This window comes from Pleurodeles waltl, chromosome 2_1 (genome assembly GCF_031143425.1).
Source record: "Pleurodeles waltl isolate 20211129_DDA chromosome 2_1, aPleWal1.hap1.20221129, whole genome shotgun sequence".
NCBI lineage: Eukaryota > Metazoa > Chordata > Amphibia > Caudata > Salamandridae > Pleurodeles > Pleurodeles waltl.
Genome location: NC_090438.1, coordinates 578768289 through 578787808, shown reverse-complemented (window position 1 = coordinate 578787808; position 19520 = coordinate 578768289). Strand labels below are relative to the sequence as shown.

At 40.9% G+C, this 19520-nt stretch overlaps 1 protein-coding gene across 1 annotated transcript in view; it reads left to right on the top strand.

The window, feature by feature from the left end:
• The first annotated feature begins 2637 nt into the window (after positions 1-2637).
• LSM5 (LSM5 homolog, U6 small nuclear RNA and mRNA degradation associated) overlaps positions 2638-19520 on the top strand; it is a 57507-nt gene continuing 40624 nt past the window's right edge. Inside the window, exons 1-3 of the mRNA XM_069215293.1 lie at positions 2638-2792; positions 12926-13021; positions 17878-17905. Of these exons, the coding sequence (XP_069071394.1) occupies positions 2687-2792; positions 12926-13021; positions 17878-17905 (230 nt within the window). The 5' untranslated portion in view covers positions 2638-2686. The remainder of the gene's footprint in view (positions 2793-12925; positions 13022-17877; positions 17906-19520) is intronic.

Sequence of the window (19520 nt, the reverse complement as noted above, 5' to 3'; positions counted from 1 at the left end):
CAGCTCTCTTCTGCCGACTTTCCTCCTTGGGGGGACAGGCACATGGCGAGGTTGATGGTACTGTGAGTCCGTACCAGCCTTGTCACCACTGATAACGCGTCCCTTACTAGATAATTTATTCACTCTGGGACTCGTTTTAGGCCGATGAATCTTTTGACCCTGATTGAAGACACCTTAAGACGAGATAACTAATCAACATGTCAATCAATAAGTCAATAACGTCATCAATAATCACCATAAGAAATCAATTCAATGTCCTTAATGAGAATCGGTTCACACCATGACCTTTCAGTCATGAATAACCACACCAGATTTTAGCAAGTTTATGATGTTTATTCCCTATTGATTACACTCTACCAGCAAGTTTATTAGTCTCAAAACCAAGAAACACATCAACATTGTCATAATATGGCAACTCAAATAAGATTTCATCAAAGCAAAGATTATGAATATTAGAACATAGCACAACGTCAACATGGATTAATCTTAGCAGTGTATTATTAGAGCATTATTCAACAAAGCATTGATTCAGTCATTTGTCTATTTGCGTCTGTCTAGTGAACCGCTTAACTAACCTCGAATTAGCATTGGCATGTTGGCCTTCATGCAAAACAATTTTGGTAACACAAATTTAGAAAACATCTAACTAAGGTCTCTGTCAAAAGAAGCAGTTGGTACCTAGAAAGGAAAGGCAAACAGACAATTACAATTTCATAATTGTATAGTTACCCTCCGTAATGGGTCAGCATACAGAGTCAGTCTTCGTCCTCAGGACATCAGTTGATTCGCCATCAGCCAGGAAACACAGCAAAGTTCGGCAAGACGGGGTAAGTAGGGACACTTCCCTCATAAGGAGGAGAAGCATAGAACAGGCAAGGTAAGGGTGAGAATGGGTTGAAGAGTCAAACAACAAAGTCTTTAGGCAGAGTGACAAAGTGGCTGGGTAATAGCAAGAATAGTTCGCAATGGCATCTCTAATGGCTCCTTGTGTCAAAGGGTTTTATCCCTTTTCTGTTGTACAGTCCCCTAATTTCCAATTGGGCAGGTTTGGAGCACCACTATCTCCATCCAATAGTTTTCCGCTCATACTATCAAAATTGTCGCCTCATAACAGTTCTCACGTAGTTCATTGGTTCCTGTGATTGACGTCTCCAACGGGTAGAATGTCCGGTATGATTTAATATTCTCGTGGTCCTCTCGCATCCCCAGTCAGTAGTTCCATTGTCTATACCGGTTTAGGCGACCTGTTGCAAGTCTACATTGTTGCATTCAGCAAGAATGTTTCCTTGAGCAAGTTGAGTTTTATGAGAACGGATCTACTACAGTTACTCATGTTTTAGCTTCTGGAAAAATACGATTACATGTCCTTCAGCAAGTCAGCACACTGCACGTTCGAAAAACACATTTAATATGCAACCGGGCAGCTAGGCCCCAACTCATACTAACTAAGGCCTAGTGAATTAACTAGCAAAACCATAACATATAACCCTTAATACTAATACAAAATCATACATTAGTGCATCAATAATTCATTATTTGTTAATTTTATTAGTCCCTGTGTATACTGGCGGCCACTCCCCGTGGGCACATTTCAAACGCACGTTTAGTAAAACATAGCAATATTTTCTATGCGGCATTATTAGGCATTAGTTCACAAACATTTTCATGTTAATTTTGATTATAAGAGCTACTTAAAGCCTGCTTTTGTAACCAGCATGTCTTGGGCACCCCTGGACAGGTCCTTGCTTTTCCTCCAAAGAGCCTTGTGCTCAATTATCAAGAGCATGTGCAAACGTCGCTCACCCACCTTGGAAGAGCCGCGCCTGCTCCACATACGACCACGGCTGGGCTGGGCGCCACACTTCAACCGCACTGATCGCAGCAGCCGGAGTGCACCCTGCAGCTCTCTTATGCCGACTTTCCTCCTTGGGGGACAGGCACATGGTGAGGTTGATGGTACTGTGAGTCCGTACCAGCCTTGTCACCAGTGTAATAGTGAGTGTGGTCGAGCAGACCAGGTTGGCCGTAATTCAATACATTCAAGACTAGTTTAAAGTGTGTGAGCATCAGCACGCCAAAATTCCGCGCCACCCCTTTTATTTATAGCCCTGTTGGCTTGACACGCAGCCACTGTGACCCGGCAGAGTAACCCAACAAAGGAGAGCCCGAGTGGCTCTCTACACCTGGTACGCTACAGGAGTTACTGCAAATTACAAATAAAACATGTAAACAACGCATATAGAACAATATTTGTACTCATGACAAAATATAATTGAGATTTAAATATTAAAATATTAAAGAGGTTTTTCCTTTAATGCGCTTTGCTAATAATTTTGCTAGAATTCTTCAAACCCACTCCCGTTAGCTGGCTAGGTATCCAGCTCCCTCTTAGGGCAAATCCTGGTGAGCGGGCTTCAGGTCTGAAGAAGCAGCGCTTGGGTCTACCCAAAGTACCAAAACGCGAAACAATCGCCTGGGCAAAATTCTAAGCGACAAAGTGCAACAAAAAATGACATCCATGTACTATATAACAAACACATTAGGCCTCACTGTTTTGGGTTAACTTCAATAGTAACACAAACCTATACCACGCACGCACGCTGCTCTTCTCGCGTTACGTGGCGTCGTTACTAAGGGTCATTCCTCTAATGGGAACTTGTCACTACAGCTTCCGCTCATCTTGTGCATGCTGGTCCGCCGGCGTCTCTGTAACTGGATTCTTAGCCGGTTTTTGCGGGAAGGCGACATGGCGGTGAACGCAACCACCAATCCCTCTCAGCTGTTGCCACTTGGTAAGAAGCTCTACGCAGGTCCAATTTTTTCTTGATTCAGGTACTGTCTTGTCTTGTGTTTTCCCGAGCATACGGCACACGCGGACGATTGTGCGAGCACCAAAGTCATTCGTGTACCCTCCTAATGTCAAAGCTTTGTTGAAGTTCTGGGGGTAGTTACTGGATTTATTGTGCTACTTCAAACCGTTACGGTGGTGGAGCTGTCCAATCATTCCTTATATAATCGTCATTGTGAGATGTCAAGCAGCGGTCATAGATAGTATTGAATTAGTTGGGACCTTCAGTGTTGGACTAGATTAGGTTTCGCATGCGATATTAGGCAGATCGCTTACGTCGTTCCATGTCTGTTCATTTGGTGAGTGTTGCTGCTGAGGGATACAGTACTGGAGGCTACATATGATTTGTGGTGGTATTCCATATGTCTAGGGTGACCAGTCGTCAGTAATTTTCACAGACTACCTGTAATTTCAGTTGTCCGTGATTAAAGGCTTAACCGACAGCATTTGTTTGTCCGTAATTTTAGCCTTTCACCTAAAGGACAAAACAATATTAGGACAGATCAGTTTCCCCAGCTGGACTGGAAGGTAGGGAATCTCCTGTGCTCTTTGGGGGGGGGGGGAGGGGGGGAAGACAGATAAGAAAAGGCCTTCTTGCCAGGGTGTCTCCTTCCCTTAAGAAATGCAAATTTGTGTAACTGGTGAATCTGCAAATGTAAAGGGGCTTGGAAACCTATATTGACTTGAATCAGAGGAGTCAGTTGAAACTTTCTGATGACAAAGATACTTTCTTTTATGGAGGTACTGTAATGGTGTTCCAAGGTGAGCTGTGGAGTGTGTGATTTTAATAGACTGTTAAAAAAAATGTTATAATAAAGGAATGTAAAAAGAGTTTTTAAAATGGGTTTAATGATAATAAAAAAATATAATAATAAATGCCCCCCTACATAAATCCAATTAAAAAAGTGAAGTGAAATTCATATGTTAGTAAAATACCCACTAACTCGTATACATATTAGTACTCACCATAAAATAAACACCTTAAAATCTATATTAAGAATATTTCATACCCAAACCCTGTGGTATCCCACACCCTAATAGCATCACTAGAAGCCCTGCACCCTAAAACAGTAGAAGAAGAGACAAATAGAATGACCCCGGAAAAAGACTTGGTATTGTATACCAAATTGGGGGCACACTTTTCAGCCCTAACAAAGGATCTGAATTCAATGCGCCAGAGGAATTGAAAGGCGAGTCTGGTACTGAAACCGGAGAAGTTGGACATACTTTTTGGATCCAAGTGTGATTTATGACAGATGTATTTTGAAAATAGACATGAGCTAATGGACTGGGAGAACATATATTTGTCCTAAGAAAGGTGGTGGAAAAATTGTAAAGACCATCGAAACGTGTTGACTAGTGGAATAGCTGGACTTATTTGACTTGGCCAATAACAGATGACAAACTTCGTGCTCTAATCTATTGGCCTTTTGATACCTAAGTGGGACAGCTGTGTGAGATATACAAAGGAGGGTGTCTTGTGTGTTATCTCCCTTTGATGCAGGTGTTTAGAATGCAGAAATTGTAGTGATGCTATTAGGGCATGGGATACCACGGTGTTTGGGTTTGAAATAGTCTCAATATACATTTTAATGTGTTTATTTTATGGTGGGTACTAACATGTATGTGAGTTAGTGGGGATTTTAATAACACTATTAATTTTACCTTACTACTTTTTTTAATAGCATTTATGTGGGGGCCATTAATTTTTATATTTATATATATATATATATATATATATATATATATATATATATATTTATTTATTATTGATCATCATTAAAACCAGTAAAAAAACAATTTTTTACATTCCTTTATTATGACCGCTCATTGGTGTGTGTGTTTGTGTATGTTTGATAAGAGAACAGTGTGGTGTTAGAATATGATAGTTCCCTCCAAGGGTTTTTTATTCTTATATCACTAAAACAAATAAAGCCAGCAAACTGAAAGAAACAAAATGTGAGTTACAAACCACAAAGCCAATGGCAAGCAACGGGCAGAATGTATTCCCAAGGAAGCTCTATGAATGTACTTAAAGTGACAGCCATGGGATATATTATGGGGAAAGTCCTGTATTTTAGTCCAGTCTGTATCTTGCAGAGGTTTGGCCACATCAGTCACCTAGGTAGTATGACGAGAAGACCTGGAGTGGTCTCAATGTTGCAGGAAAGGTCTGTACACTCGTTCTGTCAATTTGCCACCAGTCCTATGGTGTAGAGCATCTGGCACACCTCATGTAGGGTTAGTGCTAGGTGGCAGACATGAAATAGGGCATTTAATGATTGTTTAAGGTGGTTGTAAGTAAGGCATAACCCGGGTGAAGATGGTAGTCTGCCACAATGGTGTGGAAATTTAGTAGCTTGGAATTGTCCCACCTTGTTCTTCTCTTCCTTATTTATCCGGTTCTTAACAACAACCTCCCATTTGATCTTGATTTTAATCCTCCTGTTTTATTTATCTTTGATCAGTAGTACGGGCTCCCAGTTCTGAGATAAATGTAGAGTCCCAGACATACACTGGTGCTGTGAAACTACAGACAAGTTGTGGGTACCTCACATCCTGACATTAGGTGTGAGACTGTCACCCACACCATCTGCCCTGCCTCATTAAATTTCTTTTTAGGTTGAAATCCATGGGCGGTTGGTGTGAGCCAGATGGTTTTTGTTCCATTTGTTTAAACTAGCATAAGGTTAATTACCTTACAGTTTCTCAAACTGTTTGCCAGAGGTTTTAAAATGTTCAGAAACATAATCAAAATGTTGTTGTTACTTTCTCTTTACGAAACATTGGGTAGGGGAGATGGCCTTGACACAGTGCTGAAGAGCCTTAATTTACTACTGAACAAGGACGTAATGTGACACCTGAATGTAGCATACCAGGAGGCAATCATAAAAAGACCACAATAAATAAATAGTGTTAAGTTAAAAAATAAAATTAAAAAAAAGTAAATAAATGCACTGATAATGCAATGGGGTATGGCCTCTCTTGGGAGTGTCTGTAAAACTGATGTTTGTTCTTGAATTTTTGTCCTGAGTTTTGACCCTTTGTCCTGAATTTTTTACAGTCCTGTCCAGAATTTGCCTCTATGCTAAGTGGTCATCCTACATATGTCAACGTAGAAACTTCATGCTAAATATGTAGGAGGTCAAGAGAAGCGGGCATTACGTTTTTGTTCAGTGTGGGAAAAACACAGTTATTGTTATTACAATAATGTGGTTTGTAGTAGGAAGTTACAGTGCACTTTACATTGTGGATTACTGCGCATAGGGCTCATGCTGTTTTACATCATGCTGCTCTGTATATAGTTATTTACTTTTGCTGCTGGTTTAATGCACTGTTGCCACTGTGCAGATGATGCAGATTTCATTTTCATCATCTAATGCCGTATTACTGAGCTGTAAATAGCTAGCTTTGTTGTGACTGACTCAACCCCAAGTGACCTGTGATTGAATCGACCACTCCCCTGCCAGCCTTTGAAGTGGTTCTGATGTGTCATACTAGCCAAATATACAGATTTTTTCAGTCACTGCTCAGACAATTGTCCGAATATAAACTAGCCCTGACAGCATTTCAGAGGTAAATCTGTCATATGGCTGATACTTATCCAGCTGTTGGCCTTTTACAGATTACAGTTGATCCTAGATTATGATTGACTATTATTTAGTACATTCAGCCATTCTTGGCTATTGTTGACAGTTGTTTGAGTGGTAAATCTGTCTGGCTATTAGAGATAATCCTCACATCTGACTGGAGTGCAGCCTAGTTGTATCAAGTGAAGCTAGGAAATTGGCTATTTCATTTTTTATTTAAAAACATTTTTTTTTTACCTTAGAAATAGCATGTTTGTTTTTAACACTTTAATTGTCACTTTTGAAACTGAAGTGATTATTTGAAATTAAGTGTAGTGTTACTGTGAGACATATAACCAAGCGAAAAGTAACTTTAACACTAACCTTAAAATAAATCAGTTTCGAACTCTGATGCTAAACGTATAATAGTGGTTAACCCTGTGTGTGCCTTTAACCCTACGCCCCATACCCTAACCTTTTACATTTAATCCTACATCATACCCTCAACCTTCCACCCCTAACCTCATACTGCCTCACCTCTATACTGAAAACCTGTAAATCTTTGCCCTATAACATAAACACTATATCCTTAACTATATACCCTTAACATTTGACCTCCTACCCTAAATCTTTAACCTATGCTGTCAATCCTGTACCCTGTTATCTTTAACTTATATATGTTAGCCGCATCCCCTACAATTTTAACCCTGTGCTCCAGAATATTAACATTGTTCCTCAAACCTCTAACCCTATACCCATGACCTTCTAACTCAAATTTTAATTATGCAAAACCCACAATCCTGTACCCCCTCACCCCAATCCTCTAATCGATATATTTTACACCTGTACATCATACCTTGCGATTTCTTATTTATTAATTGAAAAGTGTTGTTTTTGGAAGTGTTGCTTTCTGAGTTTTGAGGCAATACCAGCAATTTAGGAATTCCTGTTAACATTTACCATTTGCATGGTTCTGGACTAAGTGTAGTAATCAAGCTCTTCAATGTGCTGATCTCCCTACCTGGCAAAATCCTTCCATTACTCTGGTCTTACTACTGTGTGGAATAGATGAGCGCTCATAGTGTCGTGTGTCCACTAATGTAATGTTATCAATAGAAGTCTTGCCAAAAACCTCATTACCAGGCCACAGAGGTAATATACTCAGCCAGGCTGAATGTAGCTGAATTGCCACAAATTAGACCACATCAAGCCTGTCCCCCAAGTATTCTGTTGGCTTCCAGTAGAAAGCAGGATATGATCTCTCCATTATCCCTAAAACCTACTGAGACAAAGGAACACAAGTTCTGCAGAACGTATCCTCACATTACCCCCAGCTCGTAATATCTGTTCAGCATGTGCCCACTTGATCCATTAGTGCTTACATAAAAGGAGGAAGGTAAGTTCAGGTTCTTGGTAGAACAGTGTGATGGACTGTAGAACTGCATCACCCTCTGGATGTCTGAACACAAGTAAGTGATTCATATAACTCTTGAAAACTGAGCGTTATAGTCTCTCTAACTGAATTCTGTCTGTTAAGATATATTGGAAGAATATCACAGAAGGGAACCCAACTTATCTGGTAGGACTCTAGCCTCACCTTCCTCTTTAAGTAAACTGTTGCTTCGTTAACAGTACATTGCTAGCCTCCTCTTTTGTTCTAAAGTACCAGGATGGCAATTTGTAGCACTATATATATATCTCTATTTAGCCTTCTAAGGCTTGTAGATTTGTGTCTTTCTGTTAATATGTGAAGAGATGTTAGTTAATATGCCAGGATTGGCTGTGGGTAGCACACTTGTTGAATGGCGAAATTCCTTGGTGTAATTGTCGTCTCACCTTCCTCTTGCTGTCATAATATTGATCAACCTAGTATATTTTTCTGTGCAGAGGACGAGTGTCACAATTCTGATTGCAGATGTTTTATGTGTTTTGTATTCTGCTTCCTGTCAAAGGTCTAGACTGTTAGCATGGAATGTATGCAGAGTGGTACTGCTTTAACCTTGGGTGACTCGTTTCTTGTAACAATAAGCTAACTAATAGTTGGTGGCAGCTGATGTATACGTGTTGCATTCTTCAGACTGCCGCTCCCTGGTTATGCCTGTTTATTGTCATGATTGCACCTTCTCTATCCTCATCTTAACGAGAAACTGGCGTTTGAGTATGTTTGTAGACACCTCAGTGTGGGGAGCTCCCTGTGTGCATATATCCCCAAGATTAGAAAGTGTTTTGTTATTTTAACTGTAATCAGACATCTCTCCCACTTTCCTACATACTTCTTGGTCTGCTCTCCTCTCTGCTGTATCCACTGTAAGCCAAGAATATGAACTTGGTTTCGAAATTGCATTCTTTGCAGTGGTGCAGGGAGGTTGCTTAGTGTCTACATTCCCTGGATCAAGCCATTTCCAGCAGCTAAGAGACTTGAACAAAAGATTGAGGCGAAAGGCATGTCCTCTGTAACTAACATATCTTCAAAAAGACAAGCTTTCTGCCCACTCCCACATCCTGTGTTTTAAGGTTCACCTGAATGGAATACCCTGCAATAGCCAGTTTCATTGGAGGTCAACTGGACCTAATGCACGTAATAGTGAACATGATTGAATGCCTCCCCTCACCATGAAGATGCACCTTTTGAAAAACATCTTCTGAAAGATTAACTTTTGTGTGATTGGTTCTCCGCAGAGGTATTTGGAGATACCATTGAGTTTATTTTGTCAGTTGGCTTGAGCACACTGACCGGAACGAGAATCCTAAACCCTGATGGTGTTCTTATCCCATAGTCCCTGCAGAATGATCTTCCCCTGCTTTGAAACCTCAGCACATGCATGTTATTTTATTTTAGTATCCTGTAACTTGAGAACCTTTGCTGCACCACAGTAGCATACCACATGCTTCAGCTTCTTAATCAGGAAACTTGGCATTTTGCTCCTTGCCCTCTGCTGCCTTGCCCCCCTCACCCTTTGTAAGGGATTAATTGGAAGTTATTTGTCAATTACCATAGAAATTCGTCAGAGCAATCACAGTACTGCATTCAATGCTAACATAATCTACTCTGCCTTTGGGCCTACCTCTTGCCAAGGCAGCCTGCTGCTGCCGTCCCTCTGCTGCAAGAGCACCCTCTTCTTCCGGCCTGCAACCTTTGCAGCTGCTGCAGATTGTCAGTGGGTAGGTGGGAGTCATGGCACCCAGATCCCTGCCTGCCCACTGGCGTTATATGCTAGCACTGCTTCTATCACTGACAGCACCTCTCGTATACATCCACCTGATTGAGGCCTTCTTACAGTGTAGGTCATCTTGAAGTCTGGCAATATAATGTAATATCGATTTTTAAAAAACAAAATGTTATTTCATATTTTTTAGAGCACATTCATGTCAGCCGTGAGGGTAACCAGGTGCTGAGTAGGTGCGGGCTATTCAGTCGAAGAGCCAGGTTTTCAGTTTCTTAACGAACTCCATAAGAGACATGGCTGTCCTAATGTGCTGGGGGAGGTAATTCCAGGATTTAGCTCCCAAGTAAGAATGCCCTGCCTCCTTTTTTGCTTCTGTGGTTACAGGGCTGTGATGCCGAGCAGAGGTTCCTAGTTGGTTGGTGGAAGTGTAGTCAGTGGTTGAGGTAGGTGAGTTGTAGTTTAATGAAAAACTCTGGCTTCCATTTTAAACCAGCAGCACAGTTTTTCATTTGATTAGGTGGAAACTGATGTTTTTGTTTAAAAAAAAAAAAAAAAAAAAAAAAAAAAAAAACATACATATAATGTCACTATGCTTAACAGATTTTATAAGGAAACTTGGTTAATTTGTAAAAGAGAGCAAGTGGGATGTAGGTTGTACCACAATCTCAGTGGCCCCAAATCATGACTCATTGGATAACAAGGCTCCCTTTTTTCACTGTATGACTGGCCAGCGGGTGTAAAAACAAAATAATAATTGCAGCCATGTTTGCTCCCTGAAAATGGGGTATTTTCTGGAGATTTGGATACAGTATGCCTTAGACCTACTAATGGACACCTTTTGGGATAGATACTCTTAAATACCACTGGTAATGTGCCCCAATCACACCAAGAGAAAGGAAGTGGAGGCCTGATGATATTGGTAATAATGAGACTAATATCTGCATCAACTAATCCTAGCTGCTGGCCAAACCTGAGCCTAATAGTCACCTTGGAGAATAGCGCACTAATACAAAAAGATAAGCATAATCAGTGAATTCCCAATATTAGCATTTGAATACCCTAGAAAGAAAGACTTGTCAGAATTTGGGGGCTCATGCAAATATTCTGTTCCTTGCAAGGATGTGCATAGACTGGAGAAGAAACAATACATATTTTGAAGTGAGGCTTCAGCTCAAAAACAGCTTAGGTCTGTGAAGTGCCACAAAGGTTATCGAAAAACCTAACTCTGGAAAAGGAAACTAGATGGACAAGAGCAAGCAGCCACAATATCAACTGATAATGTGTAAGGCATTTGATTGAGATGTAGTGGAGGTAGTTGAAGAGGATTGAAGGGTGTAGACAAGTAAATGGAATTTTGTGGGACACTGCAGCCAGATCATTTTATCCAACATCTAGGTTTAACTAACTGAAAAAAACTATAATTAACTGTGGAGTTCACTATTTTATATAGCCCATTCTCAATTTGATGTGTTACGAAACATTTGATGATCCCTTAGTGCTGCTATCTCGTTGTACTTCAAGCCTCTTAATGATTTAAACAGAACTTTATGTTGGCTGCATTCTTTTTAATCTGTACACACCTGTTCCACTCTTTCCTAATGTTCTCTTACTAATTGACCAACACCCCTTTGTCTTGCAAAAACTCCTGGCAGCATTGGATGAGTGTTGCAAGTCAAATCTATTGACAATGAACACTACAAAAACGAACTTGAGGTTTATCATGACCACCGACTTTGCGTCACCACTTTGCGCTTGGCTGTCCACCATCACACTAGTGATCACCAGTTACAGACTCCATTTTGTTTTCAGTTTAGCCTTAGCTTCATTCTGCCTGTTGACTTTATCGTAGCATTAGACACTGCCATGTTAAAAGCTGCCAGCGATTTTTCACGTTGTACACTGTGCATTCTGTCTTGTTTTTGTTTCTTTCCACTGAGGGCTTTGGCTGATAAGAATGTACTCAGACGGCAGTGAACAACCTTGTTTTGGATTATCACCTTCGAATTGTTGCCAAATCCCAACGTGTTATTTTCAAAGCATACCTAAAGTAGCCAGCAATTTTGAATACTTCTTGCGCAGGCAGGGTTTTTTTTTTTCATAAACCTCCTTCGTCGTTTTTTTTGAGGTATAAAAGAGACCCAGATCGACAGTAGGAGATTCAGAGACCTCAGTCAGGATTCAGAGGTCGGATGCCTGATATATTTCCCGTGAGGGTAGAGATCTCTGTTTCTCTCAGTTGAACGGGGTCATCCGCTTCCTGGCAGGATAAAGGTGAAGCACCTGACAGGCCCTATGGTGGTGCATTTTTATTAATTATTTGCTTTGCATTATAATATAGATGCATATATTTGCTGTTTTATATTGCAGTGGAGAATCATTTGTGTGTGTTTTCATTTCCTTGTTGTGACGTGACTATTTTTAAACGGGTACTTTCAACATGCGAATCTCCTTTTAGGAACCTTGCGTAGTGAAATCGTAAATGTCTCCTTTGGACTAAGAAGCGCGTTCCAGAGATTTTTGTCAGTGCATGAGTGCTTCAGCTCGGTCATTAATGAAATGCAAAACATTTTCTTAACGTTTTGCTGCTAAAGTCTCAGCAGTTTCTGTTTTCTGGTCTAAAGCCACTGGTTCGTCAAAATGTGTTAATGTTGCCATTTAATCATCTTGACATACAATCCAGTAACTCAAAAGAAAGTACAGACTTTGGCAACTTGGAGAAAGGCTTGTATGCTGCAGTCTTTCTTCTGTTGTCTTTGAGAGAACTGCTCATTTAACAGAGAACTGTTCATTGAACATTAAAAATAAAATGCATCTGAATTAACACCACTGGGGATGCTGCTCCTTGTATATTTTTGATTCTACTACATGCAGTGGGTGGTGTCTAGACACAGTTTGCCTTCAGCTTTTGAGTGGCCATAATTATCATGGCTAATTTGTTTCTGTTAGTTTATTTTCCTATTTAGGGGCGCGATGGTGACGCTGCGCTCCTAAAATGTTTCAGGGTCTGTTTTTCCTGCCATGACGTTAACTGTTGTAAATGTTTTTTCTTTTTGACTGGCTTATGACCATGCATGCTAATTAACTTGGGGTGGCGGGTTGCCAATGTAGTTCTGTCTTTCTTTTAACTATTAATTGTATATGTTGGTTAATTATACTGTTGATTGTTTGAGGTAAATTTAACATTACTTGTTTGTCGCTACAAATTTGATAAGAGTGATTTTGACCCTCCCATGACACCTAATACAAGTTGTCAAAATGTTAATAAGAGCTGTGAAGTTTAATTTGAAAGCATGTGTTTTGTCTGATATTGACTTTTATTATATATTTTTGTGTTTCTATAGAACTGGTGGACAAGTGCATTGGATCGCGAATTCACATTGTGATGAAGAGTGACAAAGAAATTGTTGGTACATTGCTAGGATTTGATGATTTTGTCAGTATCCTTTCCAAGTCTTTCAGTTTTTTCCATGAATGTTTTTGCTGAAAAATATTAGCAGCCAGTCCTGTGGGAGAATCTGTAAAGCTGTTTTTCAACTGCTGGGTTCTCTCATTTCGTTTGTTCCTCAATTTATGAAAGTGAATGATTAACTTTAATTATAAGGTGCATTTTACATTCTCCTTCTGGTGTGCCACCTTCCTTGATATCCACCCTAAACCCATCCCTCTGTGTGCTCTACCCTCGCCTTGCATGGAAGCTGCTTAATTATTTCCTATGGAAGTACTTTTTCCCATTCCCTCCTTTTTACAGATGCTCTTTTTTTTCTGGGTGTCAGTCCCTCTCCGTTGTATAGCTTTTTCACCCCCTGATTTCTCCACCGCCCTGCCCCCACCACACTTCTCCATTGGGTAGGATTCCATCTGCTTTAGTAGGCCCCCTGGCCCTCAAAAGGACTCTTCGGATGGATCTACCTTGCTAGGTGAGCATATAGAGACCATGCTGTCTATTTGGCTGACGGCAGTTTTCTGCCCTACCCTAACTGTGAGCTGACTGCTGCCATCCTTTTTTACATCCGTTTTTTTGGGGGTGAAATGCATTTAACATTAGAAAACATATAACAGCAGAGGGAAAGGGGGTTATCAGTGAAAGGTGGATAGTCGATTGTTGGTCATGGTAGAGGTGGAATTTGAGTTCCTGTATGTTGGACAAAGTGGGAGATTCTCAGAGAGAACTAGAAATGAGGCGCTGACAGCATTTTGGAAATGGAGGATGTTACACCTGTCGGCTCTTGGCACGGTTTCCCCTGTCGTTTTGCTTCTGACCACCTGTTTTTGATCCTGTGCTGAAATTAGCTTTTTGCTGGTTTTAGGACTCTGAATGCTCTATCACTGCTGACCAGTGCTTGAGTGCAAGTGCTCTCTGTCCAAATTTAATTGCGAATTGGTTTAGCTACGATTGGCATATTTGATTTGCTAGCAAGTCTCTAGTATAGTGCACCCTGTGTGCCCAGGGCCTGTAAGTCAAATGCTACTACTGGGCCTTCAGCACTGATTGCACCACCCACACGAGTAGCCCTGTAAACATGTCTCAGGCCTGTCATTGCAGTGCCTGCGTGTGCAATTTTATACTGCCACTTTGACATGGCAAGTTCACTCACTTGCCAGGCCCAAACCTTCCCTTCTACTGAATGCAAGTCACCCCTAAGGTATGCTCAATGTAGCCCACATGGGCAAGGTGCGGTGTTTTTGAAGATAGGGCATGTACTGGTGTGTGTTTCCAAGTCCTGATAGTGAAATACTGCTAACGTCCGTTTTCACTATCACAAGGCATATCGCTCCTACAGGGAAACATGGAGATAGCCTTGAAATATCCTTTAAGTGTAACTTTTTCTTGGGAGCAGATGATTTGGAGTTTGGGGTCTCTGAACTCCCAAATTTAAAAATACATCTTTTGCTGAAGTTGTTTTTTGAATTGTTAGTTTGAAAATGCCTCTTTTAGAAAGTGGGCATTTTCTTGCTTAACCATTCTTTGCCTCTGCCTGTCAGCTGAATACACGTCTGGGTCAGGATGACAGTTGGGCTGCTTGTGTATTCACTCTCAACAGTTACACAAAGGGAGCTGGGGCGTGCCCTTTATATCCTTATGGCCCATCATCAGGCTGATGGGTCTTCCTGAGCCAGAGTGGTAGGAGTACCTGACACTTGCACCTGAATAGGGCTGTGCCTGTTCTTACACAAAGCAGTCTCCACCCCCCTGGAGTGTGTCTGGGGCCTGGGGAGCGAAGGAAGGGTCTTGTGCACTACAAAGATGTCTCTTTGAAGTTTGCCCACTTCAAATACAGAAATAAGTATGAGTACTGGACTCTGACCTCACTGGGTTAGAACATTTCTGGACTGAGGACATTCTGCCAGGAAGAGGAGCTGGATGCTTTAAGAGGGACTGCCACAGTGCCTGTTGCTTTGCTTTACAGGCCTGCTGCTTCTTTCCTGAGGGTGAAAGTACTAGACTTGGCTTTCTTCATCCTGTTTCCAAAGTTCTCCAAGGGCTTGAACAGAGTTTGCCCCCTGTTAAGAAGTCTCAGGGCCATCAAATACTTCACCTGCAAGCACCTCTGCTCTCTTACTGAGCATTCTGACTTGCCAACTGGTGCCAAATCCAATTCCTGTGCCCTTGGAAGTGAACTCTGATGCAGCCAAGAAGAAACTAAGCACATCCACTCCAGAGCGACTTTGAAACCGGCGCTGCTGTCTGATTGCAACGACCATGACCTGCACAACAGGCCCGACACCACCTCATCGCTGTAAAGCTGCCATCAAGCCACAGCAAACAGATGTGCCCCAGGGTGGGCACCCTGGGACACAGCAGGCACCATCCCTGGGAGGTGGCGGGCCACACGGCAATTATTAGCTTCATGAGGAGGGCTGTGTGTAGTATTTGTCCTGGAGAGGTGGTGGTCCCTGGAGTGTGTGTGTGTGTGGGGGGGGGGGGGGAGGCCCCCCCCCCCCCGAATACTAAATACTCATTGCCTCTGGAAGGTGGCGGCCCCCGAGACTTATGGAAGCCCTAGGAGGGGTGGGCATGCACCCCCTTCTTATTAAAGTCCCCAATGCCCCAGGACCTGGTCCACCTGGGGGCTAATAAAAAGAAAAGGGCGGGAGACCGCCCTTTTAAAAAACAAAAAACAAACTTTGAAAAATCTGCTGATCCGTAGATGAATATTATTATTATATATATATTTTTTTTTAATGCCTTTTAGACCTGGCGGGGTCCCTCGGGGACCCCCACACCAGAGCTAAGGGGTCAGGGTGACTCTACCTTTTTTTTTTTTTTTGTATTGTTTTAATTATTTTTTTTCCTCTGGGACTCTGCTGAAGCCAAGTCCATAGGTGGCTGCCAGCATTTCTTTGTTGAAGTGTTTGGCAGCCAATCAGATATCAGCAGGGGGACAGTTGGATTGGTGAAGGATCCACAATACCTAGATATCTATATTTTTCAACCTTTTAATAGCTCCAAAACTACTGAACGGATTTACACCACACCACACACAGCTATATATGCAGAACAGGGTCTAGCTTCCTGGCAAGTTTGGCGTAATTCTGTTCAGCGGATTGGGCTGTACGCATGTCTAAAGACCCTATGGAAAAATGAATGTTGAAAACACATTTTGTTACCCATCCACCTCTTCCCCCCCCCCCCCCCCCCAAACTCTGCTTTTTCTCTGCCCCCGCTTGATGGATCACCCTGAAACTTTCAAGACCACTGCTGACCAAAGTATATGTTTTGAAAATTTTGGGAAGATTCGACAAGTGGCGCCAAATTTATTGGCAAAACAAAAAATCCTCAGTCTGGGAATTCTAGATCCTAACTATAACTAGACCGCCACTAGGTTGTATATAATCTTACAGCATACTTCGAGCCCAGAAAAATACAAGTGAAATGTGGTCATCCAAAGTTACATTTAAAGAGTCCCCCTGCAAGAGAGAACTTTAGAATGAAATCTACAAGCAAACCTACTCAAAAAGGCCACAAAATATATTAGGTGCAAATGCCCTTCTCAGTGTAATAATCTGAGCAGAACTCGGAGAAAAGCCACTGGTAACACTGACACAAAATCTGGTGATTACATTTGCAAGTTTTCTGTCCTGCTCACATAATATAACAGAACAAAGTCTCAAAAATGTGTTCAAGTAGAAAAAAGAACATAACTCCATGAGCAGCACTTGAATAAAATGGTCCCTTTTGATCGCATATCAGATGAATCGTAGGGTACATGCATTCAAGCTGTCAACTGAAGCCTAGACAAAACATCACAAACTCTACCTCAAACCAAGTCGTTCGAATTGGCAAAGCCCCTAAACCACCCAAATAGCACAACATACAAATATGTGAAAATATCCTCTGAAAGGAAAAACTGAAAATATTTTGCATCACTAAACATAAGAGGTGCTCCGAGGGTTTCTTTCTCAATTTGAACTTTGAAGGCATCCTTAAATGTATATCCTCAAGCTATGAATCTGAATAAATTGTACCCGATCAGCACATGCGAGTTAAAATGGTTTTACCTAAAATATATATAGCTGCCAATATAGCTTAAGCTATATTAATAATGTAGAGCAAACAAATATGATGAGTGTTAGCTTGAAAATTATGGGCCTCATTCCCAAAGACATTTTCAGCCCAAAAATTACTTAATTTATGCGTTACTGGAATTAGTGGAAGGATTTTTAACAGGTGTGAATTGTTTTACTGCTGTGTAAATTACTGACATATGAATTTATAATTATACAGTAGCAAACCCCACACAAGGGGTAGGGAGTGGTAGGAACAGTGCATGTTTGTAAGTTGTATTTTTTTTTTTTCATGTAAATTTGTAAACACCCACAAACATTTGAGCTTATGAAGCGTGTTTTGGGTGATTCTTAAACTCCAGTGTGACCCTTGCCCACTGAGGAAATAGTTTGTAGCATAAGGCTGGAGTAACTCCTTTTGGAAAGGGGAACACATCATCTTCAAATTTGGGATGTGGAGGCAATGTTTGGGGGGAGGGGTTTCTTCACGGCAGAGAAGATGTACATTTGTTCATCTGGCTGCATTTACCAGGAGCATAAATTTGTGCTCTGCACAACTACTCGTGGAAATTAGGAACTCAACAAACGTTGCGTGACTTTTCCATTGGTACTCTTGGAAATGTGCAGCTTTCCAGAAGTACCACTGAGATGAATGTGAATTTCCAAAAGTAGTAAATCTGTACTCCTTCATAAGAGTACCACTAGTTTATTGGGGATTGGTCTTGATATATTTATGTAAATATCATTGCATTTTTTTACTTTTTTTCCCCTTAATTACAAACCTAAGATATGGTTCTAGAAGATGTCACAGAGTTGTAAGTATTTTGTTTAGGTGTACATTCTGCTTGATTTTTATCTAGTAAAAACAATGTCCTGTGGGAGTGTAATATTCGTAGCTGCTGACATTGTATCCTGCGTTTGAAACTAGTACCTTGGTACACAGATCCTTGTTTGGATGCTACTTATGTTGGTTCAGAAAACCATCATATGAATAAGGACCAGGACCTTTGGATCTTGGACATAATTTTTTTTTTTTTTTTTTTTTTTTTTTACTAGCCTGATTACATTTAAATGTAAACTATTATGTATATGTCTCCCTCTCCACCATACTTTCTTTCAACATTCATATGTACAATGATGTATGATTGCAGAGCATGAGGCCTTTTTGTATAAGCATACTCCATTTCTTAGAGCTCGGTAGATGGGGCTATGTGGGCAGTCAAAAGAGATTAGATAGAAAGAATGCCGATCATGATGCCTAGCATTTATCACTGGGTCTTCATCCTTCTAACTTTGTCTCTTGACATGCTTTTCATTAATTCACCATTGCCAGCCTATACATTTTTGGTAATGTCCTTCAGTAACACCCCCTCCTTATCACCCCCTTGCTGCCCCTTTGAAATTAGACAGTTCTATATTTTTATATAGTGCTTCATACTAAATGTCTGCCTTTTGTGAGCACTGTAAATAACAGCTCTATGTTTACCCTGTTTAATAGTAGTCAATCTATCACCTGTTGTCTTTGCAGATATATGTACCCTGACGCGTAGATTTATGCAAATCTCGGCGGTAAAAAACATGTAACTCTGAGCGTGTCTGGGAAAATTGGGACTTTTTTAGCACCATGTAATACTTGTGGTTGGTAGAAACCGAGTATTCGAGGCTCTACAGAGAACATTGTCTACTATGTGTACCTTACGACATTTTTGAAGATATCTACAGCTGCAATATCTCTCCTTCTAAGATCCAGACAACAGCAAGACAGAAATGATGCTCTTATTTCCTTGTTATCGGCAGCATACCACAATTACTTCTGTTTTCTGGCAAATCTTCCTATGTGCATTGAAATGAAACATGATTCTTCCTCTCATTTTAGAGGTAAACCAGACCGGTCAATGAGAGAGGTTTGACCCAAGTCAGCAAATCCACCTAGAGGGGCTGTTCTTATTTCGATTGTGGATTCTTCCCATTGGCATCCAAATAGATTGAAAGCCTGAACCTGCTTGTATCTAGACATACCTCAGACGTTCTTTATTCAGCCATCTGCTCGGCTTTTAAACACTATTCTTTAAAGGAGCTGTTTTGGTTTTTCCAGTCTTTTGGGCTTCACCCTAGTGGGCTACATTATCCCTGTTTTTCCTCACTTTCCCTGTAAGTTTTCTTGTCACTTTTGTTTGTATGAGATTCTTTTCAGCATTTTAGATTGATTTTTATTTTAGTTTAGAGAAAATAGCTGAATATTAACTAATGTAGGCTTTTTTAAGGATGTTAGATATAGAATAAGAGTGTATTCAATGTCTCTTTATAGCGAAGTCTTAAGTATAGGTTTTCGTTTACAAATGTAAAATTTATGGTAATTAATATAAGGCTCACTGAAGAAAACCAGTATGTGTGTGCACTTATAGGGTTTAGACATGATGCCACCCCACA